This window comes from Bos mutus, chromosome 9, assembly GCF_027580195.1.
Source record: "Bos mutus isolate GX-2022 chromosome 9, NWIPB_WYAK_1.1, whole genome shotgun sequence".
In the NCBI taxonomy this organism is placed as follows: domain Eukaryota; kingdom Metazoa; phylum Chordata; class Mammalia; order Artiodactyla; family Bovidae; genus Bos; species Bos mutus.
This window is the reverse complement of record NC_091625.1, coordinates 61285499-61307127: the sequence shown is the minus strand read 5'-3', so window position 1 is coordinate 61307127 and position 21629 is coordinate 61285499. Positions and strand designations below refer to the sequence as shown.

General features: G+C 38.3%; 1 protein-coding gene across 1 annotated transcript in view; it reads right to left on the bottom strand.

Moving 5' to 3' along the window:
* Positions 1–21629, bottom strand: part of RNGTT (RNA guanylyltransferase and 5'-phosphatase) — a 241097-nt gene that overhangs the window by 176763 nt on the left and 42705 nt on the right. The window contains exons 7-8 of the mRNA XM_005889293.3: positions 20166–20275; positions 18874–18975 (exon numbers count right to left, since the gene is read on the bottom strand). Coding sequence (XP_005889355.1) covers positions 18874–18975; positions 20166–20275 — 212 coding nt within the window. The remainder of the gene's footprint in view (positions 1–18873; positions 18976–20165; positions 20276–21629) is intronic.

Here is a 21629-nt window from a genome sequence, read left to right as displayed (position 1 = left end):
ATTTTTAAAAAATAGGTAAAACTAATTTTCCTCTCAAAACTTTATTGCCATTGAAACTGACCATACACTGTGATAAATAATGTGGTGGTTTCAAGTACACATTCAGAACAGCTACCATTTAAAACTTGCCAAAAATTAAAAATTTTCTATAAAACAAGCAATATATTTTTAATGTGTGTATTTATACTAGAATAATGAATCGTTTTCATAACTATTTTAGTGAAAGGGAGAAAAAGACCTAACCTATAAGAAACTTGAAATAATTTTACTTTTAACACAGACATTATACATTATACATATTTTACTTTAAAAATCCCATTGTTTTAAATGTTTAACAGATGAATAGCACCACTAAGATTATTCTTAAAGATAAATAAAAACACATGTAGAAGATGCATAACATGTTGATGCGTCATTTTATTTAGTACTGCTTCATGCGCATATAAAAATATAAGTATATAAAATTATATCTAAGTGCACCAAATGCTTTAAATGACTTTTAATTTCCTCATCTATTATCAATAGCAGACCCTTCCCTGGTGGCTCAGATGGTAAAGAGTCTGCCTGCAATATGGGAGACCCAGGTTTAACCCTTGTGTCAGGAAGATCCCCTGGAAAAGGGAATGGCAACCCACCCCAGCTTTCTTGCCTGGAGAACTCCATGGACAAAGGAGCCTAGTGGGCTACAGTTCATGAGATTGCAAAGAGTTGGACATGACTGAGCAATGATCACTTTCACTATTATAACAGTACAAAATGTTTAAAGGAGCACACTAGTATATATGAAGTGAAGTTACTCAGTTCAGCTCAGTTCAGTCGCTCAGTCGTGTCCGACTCTTCGCAGACCCCATGAATCACAGCACGCCAGGCCTCCCTGTCCATCACCAACTCCCGGAGTTCACTCAGACTCACGTCCATCGAGTCAATGGTGCCATCCAGCCCTCTCATCCTCTGTCATCCCCTTCTCCTCCTGCCCCCAATCCCTCCCAGCATCAGAGTCTTTTCCAATGAGTCAAGTCTTCGCATGAGGTGGCCAAAGTACTGGAGTTTCAACTTCAGCATCATTCCCTCCACTGGAAATAGAACTGCCTTATGATCCAGCAATCCCACTGCTGGGCATACACACTGAGGAAACCAGAAGGGAAAGAGACACGTGTACCCCAATGTTCATCGCAGCACTGTTTATAATAGCCAGGACATGGAAGCAACCTAGATGTCCATCAGCAGATGAATGGATAAGAAAGCTGTGGTACATATACACAATGGAGTATTACTCAGCCATTAAAAAGAATACATTTGAATCAGTTCTAATGAGGTGGATGAAACTGGAGCCTATTATACAGAGTGAAGTAAGCCAGAAGGAAAAACACCAATACAGTATACTAACGCATATATATGGAATTTAGAAAGATGGTAACGATAACCCTGTATACGAGACAGCAAAAGAGACACTGATGTATAGAGAACAGGCTTATGGACTCTGTGGGAGAGGGAGAGGGTGGGAAGATTTGGGAGAATGGCATTGAAACATGTGAAATGTCATGTATGAAACGAGATGCCAGTCCAGGTTCAATGCACGATGCTGGATGCTTGGGGCTGGTGCACTGGGACGACCCAGAGGGATGGTATGGGGAGGGAGGAGGGAGGAGGGTTCAGGATGGGTTCTTAAATTTGTAAGGAATATATTAAATTAAAAAAATAAATAAATAAAAAGTCTACTTAAAATCATGAGAAAAAAAAAAAGAAATCCCAGGGCTGATCTCCTTCAGAATCGACTAGTTGGATCTCCTTGCAGTCCAAGGGACTCTCAAGAGTCTTCTCCAACACCACAGTTCAAAAGCATCAATTCTTCGGCGCTCAGCCTTCTTCACAGTCCAGCTCTCACATCCATACGTGACCACAGGAAAAACCACAGCCTTGACTAGATGGACCTTTGTTGGCAAAGTAATGTCTCTGCTTTTGAATATGCTATCTAGGTTGGTCTTAACTTTCCTTCCAAGGAGTAAGTGTCTTTTAATTTCATGGCTGCAGTCACCATCTGCAGTGATTTTGGAGCCCCAAAAAATAAAATCTGACACTGTTTCCACTGTTTCCCCATCTGTTGCTCAGTCGTATCCAACTCTTTGCGACCCCATGGACTGTAGCCTACCAGGCTCCTCCGTCCACAGAATTCTCCAGGCAAGAATACTGGAATGGGTTGCCATTCCCTTTTCCAAGGGATCTCCCTAACCCAGGGATAGAACCCAGGTCTCCTGCACTGCAGGCGGACGCTTTACCCTCTAAGCCACCGGGGGACCACACTATTAGAAGTCAACTTGTTTCCACTGGTCTTTGTTTATGTTCACATAAAAGTACCAGGAAAAATTTTGGATGCAACAATCTCAATAGCTAAATACTGTAGCTAAACACTGAGACTACAAAAATAAATATAATATGGATTCCCTGTACTAAGGCAACTACCAAGGCCAGACCAATACTGTATTTTGTACTTCTAGCCAGTAGGCTACACTTTATCAGGCTAATACAACATTTAAGAGACTTAAAGGCCATTTTAAATAATTCACAGATAGACAATTTAGTTATTTGCCCATGAAAAAATATTTTCAAAATTAAATTTCCTAAAGTCTAAGACATTACAAAAATAAAACGTGTCCAAAAAAGCTTACCTGCCAGCAAAAACAGCAGCAACCAGCAGAGCTGGGCTGAAAGCCAGGAACATACTGTACAAAGATGGGCTGCATATAAAATCCTCAAACCAGATCTCACAATTTAAAAAAGAGCTGACAGAATTACTCATTTTCAATTTCTTTGCCTAGTTCACAGATACCAGTGCCTCAAGGGAACCAGATTACCATTAACATGCAAAAACTGAATATAGTTTCTAAAGAAAGTAAAAATACTTTATGATATATGATTTCTAAAAAAGAAAGCATAGAGATATAGAAATTTCTTTCCCAAAATATAACTGGAGCACATATATCAAAATCACTACTCTTCACATGCTATGTACAAGTCCAACAACTGTTTTACCCTTTGGAACATTAATTTCACTATCTGAAATAGAAGAGTTACATTCCAACACAGTTTTTCTATAGACTCCTTTGCTCCCAACACAAACAACTGACAGTAAAACCCATATGGGATAAAATAGAGTCTTCAAATCATCCTTTCACTTTTGGAGACTCCAACATAAAAATATCTGTTTCCTGAATCAAACAAAACACCATCGGGGACTTTAATGTGGCTAAATGGTTTTTACAAAAACAGTTCCAAAATGATACTACAGAGTCATCTACAAATATAATAATTCAAATATTTGAATTTGAACATGGCAACATTAAGGAACACAGCAACATTATCAAACCTCTATGCTTTCAATACTGATGTATACATGATCCCCTAATCCTTACTAAATTCTTAATAATCCCAAACTAATATTTTTGAATGTATTAGATGCACAATGCATTGGGTACTGCATCACAAAATAAGCCTGTGTTAAAGCTGGTCCTCTGCTGCCATCTAGTGTAATCATAAAATGCCAAAACTAAACCAAAAGTGACTGGAAAAAAAGTACTTCGGTGGCACATCTAAATAATAAATCATTAAAATAAACTAGTTCAAAATATGGTCCTTAAATCACTGGAGATAATGCTATAAAACATTTAATAATTTATTTTAAAAAATGTAAATCTCTTACCACAAATGCATTCTGGAGGATATAAACAGTTCATTATAATGAGGATATCTTAAATTATAAAAAGATTGCTACTTCTATCTTAAATATCTTGGAATTTCTTGGGTCACTTGATCTGGGGGAAGCTGGCTGCCATGTAGTAAGGATGTTCAGGCAACTATTTAAGGACACACAGAACTCCAGAGTTAGTATGAAGATTACTTTAAACTGAAGACATTTGAGATTCAAGAGATGCTGAAAGAAGCCTTCCCACAAAAGCAGAAACTTCTGGAAATGAGGTTTCCATAAATCACCTCTTTGGAGTATATTCAGTTTCAGCAAGGGGATTGAGAATGAAATTATCTTAAATCCCCTCTCTGGGGGAGTTTTACAGCCATGAGGAAGATGGAAAAGACCAATCACGCTAGCATAACGAAGATTATCATCAGCTTTCTTATCTCCTGTTGCTATCCTAAAAACAGGTTTTCCTAAAGAAAGCCATCTGTTCTTCCCATAGAAGAACTTTACTAACTTTAGTCATTTAGCAAGTCACTTATTTTGTGCACTCCCAAAGGCATACGAATAAATTTTTTTTTTTTTTTTTTCTTTTCTTTCCTTTTTTTTTTTTTTTTTACTCTTCTTTCCCCAGTTTAATCCAGACTCCCAAACACTAAACACAAGCAGGTGCAAGAAGTTTTTCCTCCCTACCCAGTCTATGGACAGGCCCACAAGTCAAGGGATGGAGGCTCCAGGCCAACAATCAGCAAAGAACTAAGGCTGCTATCAACCACATGAGTAAGCCTGGAAGTGGAGCCTCGAGATGACAGCAATCCTGGCCAAAAGCTTCACAGAAACCCCATGAGAGACAGTGGGCTAGAACCACCCAATTAAATCACTCCCCAGAACCATTAGATATTAAATGTTTGTTGTTTTATGCTGCTAAATTTGGAGGGTAATCTTGAGGTAATCAGAGGCGACTCACTGGAAAAGACCCTGATGATGGGAAAAATTGAGGGCTGGAGGATAAGATGGTTGGATGGCATCACTGACTCAATGAAATGAGTTTGAGCAAACTCTAAGAGATAGTGAAGGATAGGGAAGCCTGGTGTGCTGCAGTCCATGGGGTCGCAAAGAGTCCAACAGGACTTGGCAACTGAACAACGACAGTCTTGAGATAATCTGTCAGGTGGGAACAGACAACTAACATAACAAACATTGATGAAGACAATGAAGGAAAGGAAGGAAGAGTATCAGCAGATGAACTACTACAATACATTTCTGCTGGACAAGAAACAGATGGAGAGATGCTGAGAAGCATAGTGACCACAAAAGAAGCTGTTTTACAAAATCCCAAAGAAGATCCAGACCCAGAAACATCAACTAACAAGAGTAACAGTATAGACAGAAAAGAAAAAATTGGTTATTTTTAATTATGTAAAACAATTAAATCCCCACAACTCACAGAAAAGACATACTAGTTAACCATTTCCTAAGCAATCAATCAATAAAACTGGAAAGCCCTTCTTTTAAAAAACTGAACCAAACCCTTAAGTAAAGCAACTACCACATGGGTAATGGTGCCCAGAAGCAAAGACTTCTCCATACAGTAGGACTGAAGGTCCTCCAAGCACAACTGCTTATTATGAAGCAAAGCTGTCAACGTGACAAACCCAGCGGACTTTCACAAAATTCCTTTCAAGCAGTTTTTCTGTCTTTTTTTCAAATGCAGCTAACCAAGGATCACTGTACATTTCAGAAAACCAGAAACATGAAGAACAAAGATGATTCGAAATACAGTAACTCTATGCTTTCCAGTTAGTATTCCCATAAGAAATTCAAAATGGTATCATGTCCATAAATTATGAACAGGTTGGCATAGAAAGGTATAAGCAGACAGTAAGAATGCATGTACTCTTGAAATTTAAATGCATAAATACTGAAATTAGTAATTCATTATAAGCATAGAGGAAAAAATGAGAAAGCTTATCAGAAAGCTGAAAAAAGAGACCAGCAGATGAAAAGCATGACAGAAAAGATTAGAGAAGAAAAAGAATCTAGGCAGTACAACAACCAATAGTAGGTTTAAAGGGGGAAAACAGAAGGGAAAAAAGGAGCAAACAGGAGAGATAAAATTACCCTGAATGGAAGAACTCAGGTTTTCAGATTCAACTGATTACCAGGTGCCAATGAACAGAAAGGTGGGGGGGAGGGTAGTGTAGACTCACATAATTAGTGGGTCCACTGAAAAACTTCAGGACAAGAACAAAGAGAAAATTCTAAAGGTTTCCAGGGGCAAACCACGTACACGGCACTAGAATCAGAATTATAACACAACTTTTATCAGTGGCAGAGGTTAATAGAAGTTAAGGTTTTTGTTATTCTGAGGGAAAATCATTTCTAAGTTTTATACACAGCCGAATTACTAAACTCAGGACCAGAGGAACAGCATTTTCATACACCTAAGCATGCTTATGGGTTACTTCTTATACATAACCTTCTTAGAAAGAGGCTGAAGGAGGTACTCCTGCAAAATAAGAGAATATACCTAAATTTAAAAAGAAAGGATGGGAAGAGAGGGAGGGAAAAAAAACATGGAATCCAGAAAGCTAGATCCAACCAGGATAAAAGTTGGGAACAGAGCTTTATACACAGGCCAAAAATCACGGAAGGCTATAAAAGAGAAAAAAGTCTTTGGGATAACAAAAAATAATTCAAAGAAGAAATAAAATGAGTCAAACTTTGAAAAAACTTGATTATAGGGTAAAGGCAACGATCAGAGTTAAAAAGAACCTATTTAAACTTGACAAAAGGAACATTCTACTTGAAGTGGTAGAGAAGGCATGACTTTGAACTCTGGGCAAGGTGGCTGTCTTTAGTGGTCAGCTCCATCCTAGCACTTGCTCTCAATGGATCTGGGTTGAGAAGTAAGCAAATGACCCTACCCCGATTCCTTTGCCAACATCCTGGAAGGAGACTGGAAAAAAGGGGAAGGGAAGAAACCTACTGATCCGTTTCTGTCAGCATCTCAGGTGGCACTGAAGGCAGCAGCCACAAGATGACGGCAGGGCTCTTTGGGGCAGAACCCCCGGGGAGTGGCTGCTGGCATGCAGTGGTGAGCAATCCCAGCAGCAGCAGCCACATAGGCAGTACCTCTTCCTGCTGCTGGGCAGCAAGTGCTAACCAGGCTCCCACCAGAGGCAGCAGCAGCTCGCTGAACCTCTCTCACCCTTTTGCTTTCTTGTTCTCACAGTGTCTTTGTAATCAATTCTATGTAGTAAGCCCCTATGTGTGAGAAATATCAGAGTGATTTCTTTTCACATCATAAAAAAGGAAATATATTCCTTTCCACTAACCTCAACAACAGTTCAGTAAGAAAAAAATTTTAAGTATTTTTTACCATTTAAATCAACCTTGACAGAAAACAAAAAAACAAAAACCTATGTTTAACAAACAGCATGTAAATGTAAACAGAGTTGAAAATATTAAAGTTAGAGCTAATGTAAAGAAGTAGATGGAAAACCTGGAACTCAAAAGTTTCTCAACTCTTGTAAGAGTTAAGAAATACTGGGTCACCCCTAGCAGTCCAGCGGTTAAGACGCCACCTTCCAATGCAGAGGGTGTGGTTCAATCCCTTGTTGGGGAATTAGGATCCCACACACCGCTCAGTGTGCCCCCAAATAATCAATTAATTAAAAAATAAAAGAATTAAGAAATACTATGTAAGGGTTATTAGAATAAAGGGAAGATTAAATATAGAGGCATGATAAATGAGGAACTATCAATAACAGTTTTATCTGTAATAAGAAACTAGAAGAAAGAACAGACGGGCAGAAAGAAATTGGTGAGCCACATTCTCATGACCATATTAGAAACTCACCTAAAGTTAACTAATAAACATCAACATAAATATGTTACTCACAGACTTGAGGATAATCACAGGATAAATTAAAAGAAATAAAAAAAGAAAAGCTAAAAGTGGTTGCCTTAGACCTTGGGAGATATCACAGGTTCATTTCCAGGCCACCACAATAAGACAAATATCACAATAATCGAGTGGGGGGTGGGCAGTGGTTGCCTTTAGGGAGTAAAAATGATAGGAAGAAGCCATGGAGAAGTGACTTTCAATCATAAGCTTTCTAGTATCACTTGATTTATTTAATCTGAAACAAGGCTTACCTTAATAAACAATTTTATTTTAGTCATCAGATGACACCACCCTTATGGCAGAACGTGAAGAGGAACTCAAAAGCCTCTTGATGAAAGTGAAAGTGGAGAGTGAAAAAGTTGGCTTAAAGCTCAACATTCAGAAAATGAAGATCATGGCATCTGGTCCCACCACTTCATGGGAAATAGATGGGGAAACAGTGGAAACAGTGTCAGACTTTATTTTTCTGGGCTCCAAAATCACTACAGATGGTGACTGCAGCCATGAAATTAAAAGACACTTACTCCTTGGAAGGAAAAGTTATGACCAACCTAGATAGCATATTGAAAAGCAGAGACATTACTTTGCCAACAAAGGTCCGTCTAGTCAAGGCTATGGTTTTTCCTGTGGTCATGTATGGATGTGAGAGTTGGACTGTGAAGAAGGCTGAGCGCTGAAGAATTGATGCTTTTGAACTGTGGTGTTGGAGACGACTCTTGAGAGTCCCTTGGACTGCAAGGAGATCCAACCAGTCCATTCTGAAGGAGGTCAGCCCTGGGATTTCTTTGGAAGGAGTGATGCTGAAGCTGAAACTCCAGTACTTTGGCCACCTCATGCGAAGAGTTGACTCATTGGAAAAGACTCTGATGCTGGGAGGGATTGGGGGCAGGAGGAGAAGGGGATGACAGAGGATGAGATGGCTGGATGGCGTCACTGATTCGATGAACATGAGTCTGAGTGAACTCCGGGAGTTGGTGATGGACAGGGAGGCCTGGCGTGCTGCGATTCATGGGGTCACAAAGAGTCGGACACGACTGAGCGACTGATCTGATCTGATCTGAATAGAAAAATGTTTACTAAAACAGAAAAATATTTAGGGTGCACTTATTATAAGGTATAGACATATTCATTGATTTTGACCTAATTAAGAGGATTTGAAAATCTTTCAAGTTAATAGAAAACTGCAAAATTATTATTTGCGGGGAGTGAGCTCCGCCCCTGGCAAAGGTCATGAGGAAGGAGGCTTGGCATACGCAAAGGTGGGATCAAGCCTCAGGAGTCTCCCTGGAAATTCTCGAGCAATCTACCCCCAAAACCAGAGTCTGCCTACTTTCTGCTTTGTGCTTTCACCTACACCTCTGACTTTACGGGGGGCTGTCCCCCACTACCTCTCTGAAAAAAGAGTTAGCTTACAGCTCCAGTTAATAATTCCTGGGTGTGACAGTGTTTAACCTACAAACTCCTTTGGAAATCCTCTAGCCTGCCTGAATAGGTTTTTCCGGCCACATGTGATTGTTCAGAGCCTCCCAACTGTGAGAGGCAGATGTTCTAAACTGTGTAAACACAGATTCTTTTGAATAGTTAAAAGATTGATTAGAAATTGTATTGGTGAAGGGATTTTCACTTGTTGGGCCAATGTTTGCTGCTAAGTTTCCATATCCCTTACCTGCTGTGTCCCTGGCAGTGTATTGATTAATATAATTGGTGTAAGTAGTAGCTTTAATGTTTGTAACCTGGGACCCTTGAGTTAATTCTTTTTCTTGTTATAGCCCACCACACCTTTGCTCTGTAGGAATGCAACTTTATCTAATGCTTTTGGAGGGTGGCTCCTGACCAATCACCTTTAGAGAAAAATAAGTTTTCTGAAGAAAAGGTCTTAAAATGTTAACAGGCCTCCGGGCCAGAAGATGATGCAAATCACCTAAGCTTTTGCATATGATAAGTTTGCAGGAAGAAAGCCTGGTTTGCTGCAAGACTCTACCCTTTCCCCCATTATCCTCTATGCATAACTTAAGGTATAAAAACTACTTTGGAAAATAAAGTGCGGGCCTTGTTCACCGAAACTTGGTCTCACCATGTCGTTCTTTCTCTTACCTTCTGGCTGAATTATTCAGCCTCTTTTCTCCACTGAATTTCCTCACTGAGCTATCCTTATTTCAGCCTCTTTTCTTCACTGAATTTTACTGAGCTATCCTCATTCTATTACTCTTTATATCCTTAATTAACGTTTAATTAAGCAATTGTTTCCTGATCTTCGCCTACGCCGTCTCTCCTTCGAATACCCTGGATCAGCCAGGGCTGGTCCCCGGCAATTATTCATTGCACAAATCAGATAATTAGTTCCAATACTGGTAAACAAATCTCATGAATCTATCTGTTCTAAGGATAAGAAGCCTCTGTTGGTTATTTTAACTAGTTACTTTTAGATTAAATAGCGCTGTTCACAATAAGAATACAGAGTATCATTAGACTTCAAAGTGTAAAATCAAATGGTATATTTGCACTAATTACCATGAATATTATAGGTCATGCTTTTCAGAACTTCAGAGTCACGCACAAATTAAATATGTAAAATACAATATCCTTTTAACTGGTCTTCCATGAGAGAGGGTAAAAAGCCACATTGATTTCTCAAGATTTATCTTGATCTGGAATAAAATTTTAAAGCCACGAAAAATGGTTTGGACAGCACTTACATATCAAAGGGGCTGAAAGGTGTGAAAAATATTTTCATTTTTATAAAATAATCAGTCCTCATGAGAAGAAAAGATCAAAAGAAATATTCCAAAGACTTTGTTTATTTCTTACATTTGTCCCTTGACATGATTGATTACTTCCAATTTTCTTTTATATACAGCACAACTTCCTTTAAAAAAAATTACAATTCTTTCAAACATTTTTTCACTGATTCACAAACTCTTTGTGAATTTTCTTTTTCAGTCAACCTAGTACTTACCATTTCTATAATAATGAACTACAGCATGTGAGCAAATAACCAATTCTTAAAGTATCATGAAATTGTGAAAAAAATAAGCAGGAAAATCCCCTTAACCTCTCATCCAGGTAGCTCATACCTCACACTGGTAGCTCTATACCTGAGATGGGAGTAGGGGACAGATGTCCTCCAGTGAGCTTAGTAGCATTCAGATCAGATCAGATCAGTTCAGTCGCTCAGTCGTGTCCGAGACTCTTTGCGACCCCATGAATCGCAGCACGCCAGGCCTCCCTGTCCATCACCAACTCCCGGAGTTCACTCAGACTCATGTTCATCGAGTCAGTGACGCCATCCAGCCATCTCATCCTCTGTCGTCCCCTTCTCCTCCTGCCCCCAATCCCTCCCAGCATCAGAGTCTTTTCCAATGAGTCAACTCTTCGCATGAGGTGGCCAAAGTACTGGAGTTTCAGCTTCAGCATCATTCCTTCCAAAGAAATCCCAGGGCTGACCTCCTTCAGAATGGACTGGTTGGATCTCCTTGCAGCATTAGGCAACACTAAATAACAAGTGTGTCTGTATCTCTTCTGTATTCCACTATCACAGGTAAACACCCATCTAGGATACCCATTATTATACTCCTAAAATCAAAATGAGCACTCGTATTTCATATGGAATATCAAGTAACGCCCCTAAGCAGTTCTTTGTTACCTCTCCTTATTTCTCATGCTTTGTACTATACACACTTTTACTACATCTCTTACTACATCTTGAAGCTGCTTCAAGGTCAAGAATTGTATTTTGCTTTCCTACAGTGGCTTATATTGTCTTTGAGACTCTCTAATTCCTAAAGTAGCACGGTTATCTAGTAAAGCAATAAATATTATTTCTTCAAAGACACAGATTTTGCCATTAAGTGAAAGTGAATGTTGTTCAGTCGTGTCCGACTCTTTGAGACCCCATGGACTATACAGTCCATGGAATAGTGCAGGCCAGAATGTTGGAGTGGGTAGCCTTTGCCTTCTCCAGGGCATCTTCCCAACCCAGAGATCGAACTCAGGTCCCCTGCACTGCAGGCGGATTCTTTACCAGCTGAGCCACAACGGAAGGCCATTAAGTGAAAGGGGCAAGGCAATTCCAATTATCATCACCAAGCGATTTGAGGGAAACCTGATAGTCTTCTATAGTTTATAACAGAAGAGTATATATAATTTATATGGAGGATCAGGCAGTTTTTTATCACTGTTAATATACATATATGTAATATATAGGAGGAAACAATGCAAACAGTGAGAGACTTTAATTTGAGGGCTCCAAAATCATTGCAGATGGTGACGCAGCCAGGAAATTAAAAGACGCTCACTCCTTGGAAGAAAAGCTATGACCAATCTAGACGAATTAAAAAGAAGAGACATTACTTTGCCAACAAAGGTCCATCTAGTCAAAGCTATAATTTTTCCACCAGTCATATAGGGATGAGAGAGTTGGATTATAAAAAAAGTTGATCACCGAAGAATTGATGCTTTTGAACTGTGGTGTTGGAGAAGACTCTTGAGAGTCCCTTGGACTATAAGGAGATCAAACAGGTCAATATCAAAGGAAATCAATCCTGAATATTCATTGGAAGGACAGATGCTGAAGCTGAAACTCCAATACTTTGGCCACCTGACGTGAAGAACCAACTCACTCTGATGCTAGGAAAGATTGAAGGCAGGAGAAGGGGACGACAGAAGATGAGATGATTGGATGGCATCACCAACTTGATGGACATGAGTCTAGACTTGATGGACATGATGGACACCAGTCAGTCCAAGAGCTGGTGATGGACAAGGAAGCCTGGTGTGCTACAATCCATGGGGTTGCAAAGAGTCAGACACAACTGAGCAATTGAACTGAATGTGTGCGCATATATATATATATCACTTAATATATATTTTTATATATATTTTATCACTGTTAATATTTTTTCCTCATATATTTGACTTCTATAGCATAGCTCTATTTAAATACATATATATTTAGGAATATTAACAACAGGGATTTTTATTAATGTCTCAAAGTTTCAGATGCTCATTACCCCTAGAATATGGACAACCTCAAATTTTAACCAGGGATTGCTCTTATGTTTGCAACACAGGTTTTACCTGTATATGTTCTGTTTAGCTCTAAGAGTTTTTGAGCCAAATTTGGTAATGAATTCAGTTGATTTTCTATTCTTAAGTAGCATTTCAGAGATAGTATCTCTGTTAATAAGTAGTAACTCTCATATTAATAAGTAGTTTAATTAAAGAAATTAATATTTAAAGGTCCTTTTTATCCTTTAGCAAGTCCTAAAGATGTGACTAGCTGACATCTATTTCAGAAGTTTGATTTTAAAATATTAGACTGCTTTTGTCCTATACCCACTTTTATTCTTGTACAGTAACTACCCCACAACCTAAGAGAATTTTGAATGGATTCTGGGAAACTAAATGCTGATTACCAAGTGAAAATGACTGCCCATGGAGTCTTACACTATGGTAACAATAACATTTATTAAACATCATGCTAACAACCATTTTACATGAATCTCCTTTAAATCAATTAATGGACAAATCCTCAGCTATATCCTGAACTCAATGGCTGGCTAAATATTGCTCTTGGAGAAGGAAATGGCAACCCACTCCAGTATTCTTACCTGGAAAATCCCAAAGACGGAGGAACCTGGAGGGCTACAGTCTATAGGATCGCAAAGAGTTGAACGTGACTGAGCAACTACACTTTGACTTTCAAACATTGCTCTGGTTTAGATCACTGATTTTTAAACTGTGTTCATTCAACAGGGCACTAAGGGCAGTGGTTCCTGGACTTGGCTAGAAATCAGAAGTAGCTGGGGTGCTTCTGAAAACCAAATTCTCAAAGCCAACTAAAGCCTACTGAATTTGGATATCTAGATTTTTTCTTTTTAAAAAAAGAAAAGCTTACTATGATGGTAATAGGGGCTTCCCAAGTGGCTCAGTGGTAAAGAATTCGTTTGCCAATGTCAGAGCCACAGGGTTGGGAAGATCCCCTGGAAGAGAGAATGGCAATCCACTCCAGTTTTTCGCCTGGAGAATCCCATGGACAGAGGAGCCTGGTGGAATACAGTGCATGTGGTTGCAAACAGTGAGACATGAGTGAGCGACAGAACACACACGCACACATGATCGTAACACTATGACAATAGTATAGTGAAAGTGAAAGTGTTAGCCGCTCAGTCTTGTCCGACTCTTTGTGACCCCCATGGACTGTAGGCCACCAGGCTCCTCTGTCCATGGGATTCTCCAGGAAAGAATACTGGAGTGGGTTGCCATTCCGTTCTCCAGGGGATCTTCCCAACCCAGGAGTCTCCTGCATTGCAGGCAGATTCTTTACCATCTGAGCCACCAATGTAACCCAAACATCCAGCACCCTTTGGGACATGCTATCCTAAAAAGTTCCATGGTGACCTTAAGAGGGCACCCAGAATACAATCCCACATGCTGCCCCAAAATGTTCAACAACCAAAGCAGCCCCACTTTTGTCTATTTCAGATAATGGTAAGTAAGATGTGAGCTTAGAGAAGGAGTAAGAGTAAAATGAGTTCCACTAGTTTCTTTTTTTAACCAATTTACTACCAGATATCATCAACTATGGCTTTAGATCAATAAATAGTGTTTCTGATCAACTTCTAATCACTCCTTGTTTGTCTCCCTTCTCCAAGAAGGGAATATAAGAAAGGAACATAGGAGTTACAGCTTTCTTGTGTTCCTCCCAGATGCAAAAAAACTGGCCTTGCACCCTCACAGTATTAATAGTCCTAATGAAACTGTTAAAAAACAGGACCAGAGTCTTCAATAATGAAACCTGGTTTGGGGTTATCATCAGAAATATGGTGCTGAATTTTCATTAAGTTCCAAAATGAGCTAACTATATAATGAAGAAAAACAACATTAAATCATATCTTAGAAGCCCAATTTCTAAAATACAGAACAATGAAGGGGGGGAAAAAGAAAGCTACAGAAGACCAGAGTTGTACTGCCAATTTTGCCTCTAACTAGTTACAATGGCAACCCACTCCAGTACTCTTGCCTGGCAAATCCCATGGACAGAGGCCTGGTAGGCTGCAGTCCATGGGGTCACTAGGAGTCGGACACGACTGAGCGACTTCACTTTCACTTTTCACTTTCATGCATTGGAGAAGGAAATGGCGACCCACTCCAGTGTTCTTGCCTGGAGAATCCCAGGGATAAGGGAGCCTGGTAGGCTGCCGTCTATGGGGTCGCACAGAGTCGGACATGACTGAAGCTACTTAGCAGTAGCAGCAGCAGTTACAAGATTAAGGCAAATATTTTATTTTCTGGATTCCACCCCCCTCAAATATATCCAGACACACTCAGTTCAGTTCAGTCACTCAGTTGTCTTCGACTCTTTGCGATCCCATGAATCACGGCATGCCAGGCCTCCCTGTCCATCACCAACTCCCGAAGTCCACCCAAACCCATGTCCATTGTGTAGGTGATGCCATCCAACCATCTCATCCTCTGTCATCCCCTTCTCCTCTTGCCCTCAATCTTTCCCAGCATCAGGGTCTTTCCAAATAAGTCAGCTCTCTGCATCAGGTGGCCAAAATACTGGAGTTTCAGTTTCAACATCAGTCCCTCCAGTGAACACCCAGGAGTGATCTCCTTCAGGATGGACTGGTTGGATCTCCTTGCAGTCCAAGGGACTCTCAAGAGTCTTCTCCAACACCACAGTTCAAAAGCATCAATTCTTTGGCGCTCAGCTTTCTTAATAGTCCAACTCTCACATCCATACATGACCACTGGAAAAACCATAGCCTTGACTAGACGGACCTTTGTTGGCAAAGTAATGTCTCTGCTTTTTAATATGCTGTCTAGGTTAGTCATAACTTTCTTTCCAGACAGTCAACACCGAAATCAGATTGATTATAGCCTTTGCAGCCAAAGATGAAGAAGCTCTATATAGTCAGCAAAAACAAGACCAGGAGCTGACTGTGGCTCAGATCATGAACTCCTTATTGCCAAATTCAGACTTAAATTAAACAAAGTGGGGAAAATCACTAGTCCATTCAGGTATGACCTAAATCAAATCCCTTATGATTATACAGTGGAAGTGAGAAATAGATTTAAGGAACTAGATCTGATAGATAGAGTGCCTGATGACTATAAATGGAGGTTCATGACATTGTACAGGAGACTGGGAGCAAGACCATCCCCAAGAAAAAGAAATGCAAAAAAGCAAAATGGCTGTCTGAGGAGGCCTTACAAATAGCTGTGAAAAGAAGAGAGGCGAAAGGCAAAGGAGAAAAGGAAAGATATAAACATCTGAATGCAGAGTTCCAAAGAGTAGCAAGGACAGATAAGAAAGCCTTTCTCAGTGATCAATGCAAAGAAATAGAGGAAAACAACAGAATGGGAAAGACTAGAGATCTCTTCAAGAAAATCAGAGATACCAATGGAACATTTCATGCGAAGATGGGCTCGACAAAGGACAGAAATGGTAGGGACCTAACAGAAGCAGAAGATATTAAGAAGAGGTGGCAAAAATACACAGAAGAACTGTACAAAAAAGATCTTCACAACCCAGATAATCACAAAGCTGTGATCACTCACACTCACCTAGAGCCGGACATCCTGGAATTTGAAGTCAGGTGGGCCTTAGGAAGCATCACTACAAACAAGCTAGTGGAGGTAATGGAATTCCAGTTGAGCTGTTTCAAATCCTGAAAGATGATGCTGTGAAAGTGCTGCATTCAATATGCCAGCAACTTTGGAAAACTCAGCAGTGGCCACAGGACTGGAAAAGGTCAGTTTTCATTCCAATCCTAAAGAAAGGCAATGCCAAAGAATGCCCAAACTACTGCACAATTGCACTTATCTCACACGCTAGTAAAGTAATGCTCAAAATTCTCCAAGCCAGGCTTCAGCAATATGTGAACCGTGAACTTCCAGATGTTCAAGTTTTAGAAAAGACAGAAGAACCAGAGATCAATTTGCCAACATCCGCTGGATCATCGAAAAAGCAAGAGAGTTCCAAAAGAACATCTGTTTCTGCTTTATTGACTATGCCAAAGCCTTTGACTGTGTGGATCACAATAAACTGTGGAAAATTCTTCAAGAGACGGGAATACCAGACCACCTGACCTGCCTCTTGAGAAGCCTATATGCAGGTCAGGAAGCAACAGTTAGAACTGGACATGGAACAACAGACTGGTTCCAAATAGGAAAAGGTGTACGTCAAGGCTGTATATTGTCACCCTGCTTATTTAACTTATATGCAGAGTACATCATGAGAAATGCTGGGCTGGAAGAAGCACAAGCTGGAATCAAGATTGCCGGGAGAAATATCAAGAACCTCAGATAAGCAGATGACACCACCCTTATGGCAGAAAGTGAAGAACTAAAGAGCCTCTTGATCAAAGTGAAAGAGGAGAGTGAAAAAGTTGGCTTAAAGCTCAACATTCAGAAAACTAAGATCATGGCATCTGGTCCCATCACTTCATGGCAAATAGACTGGGAAACAGTGAAAACAGTAGCTGACTTTATTTTTCTGGGCTTTAAAATCACTGCAGATGGTGATTGCAGCCATGAAATTAAAAGACGCTTGCTCCTTGGATGGAAAGTTATCACCACAAACACACTAAGTCTCCCTAGAAGAGTTCACAAATTAAAAATCCTTTCCAGGCATAGCTTTATTTACAAGTGAGTTTCTAAATATTAGATACAATGTTATGGCCCTAATTAATACGTATTAGGAAATAAGACAGAAGTAAATTCTTATTAAAGGCAATATTCAAAGTTGTTATATATCAGAAAAAAACTACTTACTTTGTGACCAAAAGAAAATTAGGGCTAAACATAAATTTATCTGCTCTGATATCTTCCCTCAAGAGGAACTAAAAAACAGCTAAGTGAACAAATCTAAATTATAGCAGTGTAACATCACTGAATTGTTAATAATTTGATTTACTCATTCTGTTCCTAAACAGCATAAAACATCATCTGTTTGCAGTTCACTGAAAATTATTCCAGAGATATCTAAAACCTCTTCAATATTCCTCTCAGTATATAAAACTTTTCTAGTGTAGCATCTCATTATCCTAACCACACTATTCCTGTCTGAACATTCAGTTCCACTCACTGGAATAAACATCTGCTACAAACCTTATTAACAAGATACATATCAAAGGATCCAAGCAAGTTACTAATTTCCTAGGGTAATTACACTGTTCTGTATAAAAACCATTAGAGCAGTAACTATGTTCAGAAGCTCCCTGAACATATTATAGACAGTTTATCTACATAACAGCTATTTCTACAAGTCACCAAGTATTCGTCAGGACAAGTATAGCATGACTACATGTCTAGCACTCAATTAAAACAAAGGCATAGGACATTTTTATGAGGAAAAAAAATTTACAATTTACATTTCAAATGTATACATTTAGTGAATTGCTTATATAAAAACTCAAAACCAGAAGCTAAGCAATAACTACAATGAATTGTGTATTCAATTTTTCTTAAAGCAAGAATGCTTGTATATATATGTGTATTACATATACATATACATACACACACACACACATATAATACACATACATCAGAAGTATATGTAAGAATATCTGTAGCTATCTTTTACTCAGTGTCCACTGTATGCTAATTGTTTGGAATTACTTTATTTAATAAAAATTTATTTTTATTTATTTTAATATTTAAATTAAGTAAAATTTATATTTTTAATATATTTTAAATATTTTTAATAATTTTAATAATCAAAGGGTATCAATATTTTTAAACTTAGGAATATGAAATGTGAAGCTAAGCTCTGTTGTAAGAATAGAACCTTAAGAGTGGATAAAATTACAAAAAGTATTAGTAAGGATTAACAGAAAAAGAAAAACTATAGAAGGAATAAAATACAGAATGAATCGGGGACTTGGTAATTTTTAGATTATAAACTCATAATACATTTGTTAATTTTAGAAGTGCCCAACAACCATTAAAGACAAGGTGGTGGGCAGCAGTCATACCAAAAAGTACAATATTATTAAGAAAAAATACTTTCAGATTTAAGTCTGGTATAGATTCATTTCAAACTAACATAAATCTGAAACCAAATATTTAGAAAATGAAAAAGATAACTAGTAGACAACTAAGAATACTAGCAAAACAAAAACTATACAATATATGAAACAGTTTATTTTGCTGTTCATGTCACTCCCAAAAGTACAAACCTTCTCTCACAACAAAGCTATTCTTCAAGCATTCGGGTAATTTAGTATATAATTTAGTATAACTTTTCTTTTTCCGAAGTCTAACTTACCGAGTACCATCTGCTTTCCAGCTTACTTTATATGGCTTCTGCTCCAAAAGTTTAATGTTTTGCTTGTCCATGGAAACAGGCTGTGCTCCAGGGAATCCAGACCTTAACGAAGATCACTGTATCACTATTATGGCTGGTATCCATACAAAGCAATACATGTCTTAAACCAATCTCACACGAGTCACACATGTAGCACAATGGTCTCCCAATTACGAAATTAACATCAGTTGGAGTAATATCAGCTTTCACAAGAATGCTAACAAAATCTTATCATTTTCTTCACATTTTAAAATGCGAGTTAACAAGATCCTACATGCCACTATGAATTATGACTACTGGGCTAATTTTTAAATATTAACATACATGATCTAAATAGTAAAGCACATATATTTACAAGTCTTTTACTTCAGGAAGAAGTTTAAGTCTTGCCTTAATTATCTTACATTGCTCTAGACCCCATATTTCTCCATCATGACACTGCCAACTTGGCATAACTCTGCAGGGTTGGCAAGTTTCTGCTCAAAAGATGCCCAGAAGTGACAAAACAGGAGAAATTTAGGTCGAGATTAAGGTACACTGGCAAGGGTTTAACAGAACACTAAAACTGACATCACTTCATCATCATTTGCAGCTTTCAGTTAAAATTATTTCTAGTTGATTGATCTGTATGTACCAGTCCAAAAGTTCTTTATATTAGGAATTTTTAACAATAACCCTATTTCATCATGTTCTAACTGTATTACAGTTTTCTGCCACAGATGGCAAAGACCAACAGAAATGATCACAGACCAAGACCTGAGAGCAACAGATAAGAGCCATGAACTCTCTCCTGAATACTCTGCTATAAAATGTCTTATGAATATCTTCAAGTCATGGTAAGGGGCAGAGTATATTTAAAGCTGATTCTTCTAGGTTTCTGATAACAGAAAAACTGGAAAGTGAGGCTCATTCAAGTTTCACCTCTTCTTTCTTAATAAAATCATAAGGGCAACCAAAATTCTAATCAGCAACAGTAGAATCAAACCCACAAAACAAATACCAGAAGGTAATAATAGTAATTTTCTATTCCTCTAGAGAAGACATGTGAGTCATCTAATTTTGACTCAAAAATCTAATTACACTGTTTATCTTGAGAAAAATCTGATAAACTTTTGCTTGACAAAAAATTCTATGTAAACACAGAAATTTCATGGAGCAAAGAAGCTATGTCACCGTTTGCATTAATGTTAAGTACTGCAGAGTAAGAATACATTTTATTTAAAACTTTAATTAAAATTTAAAATGCTTATTACCCTTCCCAGCCACAGAATTGATGACACTTCTGCTGTACCTCTCCTAACTTTGGCTGAGTTGTTACTTGAGTTACACCTTTAACAGTTACACCCTCCAAAAAAATAGCACCCTGAAAATAAAAGGAAAAGAAAAATACATTAGAGTTCAAATCTATCTACAAAGACTAGACGGAATGATAGATTCATTTATTTTCAGAAATCTGAGTAAATATATGCAACAAATAGTCTGCTACAGGAGGTTCTGTAGACTTCCCTGGATTGTACACTAGTTTTCCTTAATCCAGCATATGATTTTCAATGTACATATACAGCCCAGTGTCTATATCATGCTATCAAAGCAACCATGGTCACTATTCAGGAATCATAACAGCAATAATAACTTACCCACCATTTACTCAGTCAGGCAAAGTACCTGGAATTTTACAGTTTCTCTAACCTTTATAACAATTCTGAGAATCAGACTGCATTACACTTATTTCATAGATGAACAAATGAGGCATAACGATTTTATGCAATTTATTCAAATGGTAAAAACAGAATTTGAACCCAGGTCTAAACTATACCATTCACCAAAGATTCTCATTGAAGAGGATGGAAAGTTGTGTCCCTAATGGAACTTGGATTTTGAGATACACACCTACAATATATACCTTTGTAAACTAGAATAAGACTCTAACAGTAGACAAAATGGCTAAGCTATAGTCATTGGATGTATCAACATAAAAACTAAACATTACTCATCACTGAATTTTTTTTTAATACAAAAGCTTTTGGTTTATTGTTTAACAAACATACACAGGATTCAGTAAAGGTTACTAACTGAATGAGATCTAATGCGTACATTCTCCACTGCTTTGACCCACACAACTTCTAAATGATTTCCAGCTAACTAGTTAGGATTGAACACTTTGTACTTTTTGTTGCTTAGTCGCTCAGTCATATCCAACTCTTTTGCAACCCCATGGACTGTAGCCTGCCAGGCTCCTCTGTCCATGGGATTTCCCAGGCAAGAATACTGGAGTGGGTTTCCATTTCCTTCTCCAACATCCCTGAAGTTTTAATCTAAATCCTTTAACTCAGAACTACAGAAAATGTATTATTGTATTTCATAGCAAATATACTTTTAAAATATCACAGAGAAGTGAAGCAGATGGAGAATTTATGTATCAAATAAATAAATCAAAACACTCCTCGAAATTTTAGACACTAAAAAAATAGTCTAGATTCATGTTACAATTACTTTGCAACCCGTAAGAGGGCTGGCATCGGTCTCAAGAAAAATCTATAAAACAACTCTAGCTGTTAACTTAATTAAGGAATAAAAAATATGGTCTGCAAACTGCAATGATCAATCTTCTGGCAAAGGCTTCGCAACCTGAACTATTTGGGAAGGGGAAAAAAATGCAATTTTAGTACATATACATCTAGAAAAGTCTTAGGTCAAATCTAGAAGAGTCCTAGGTC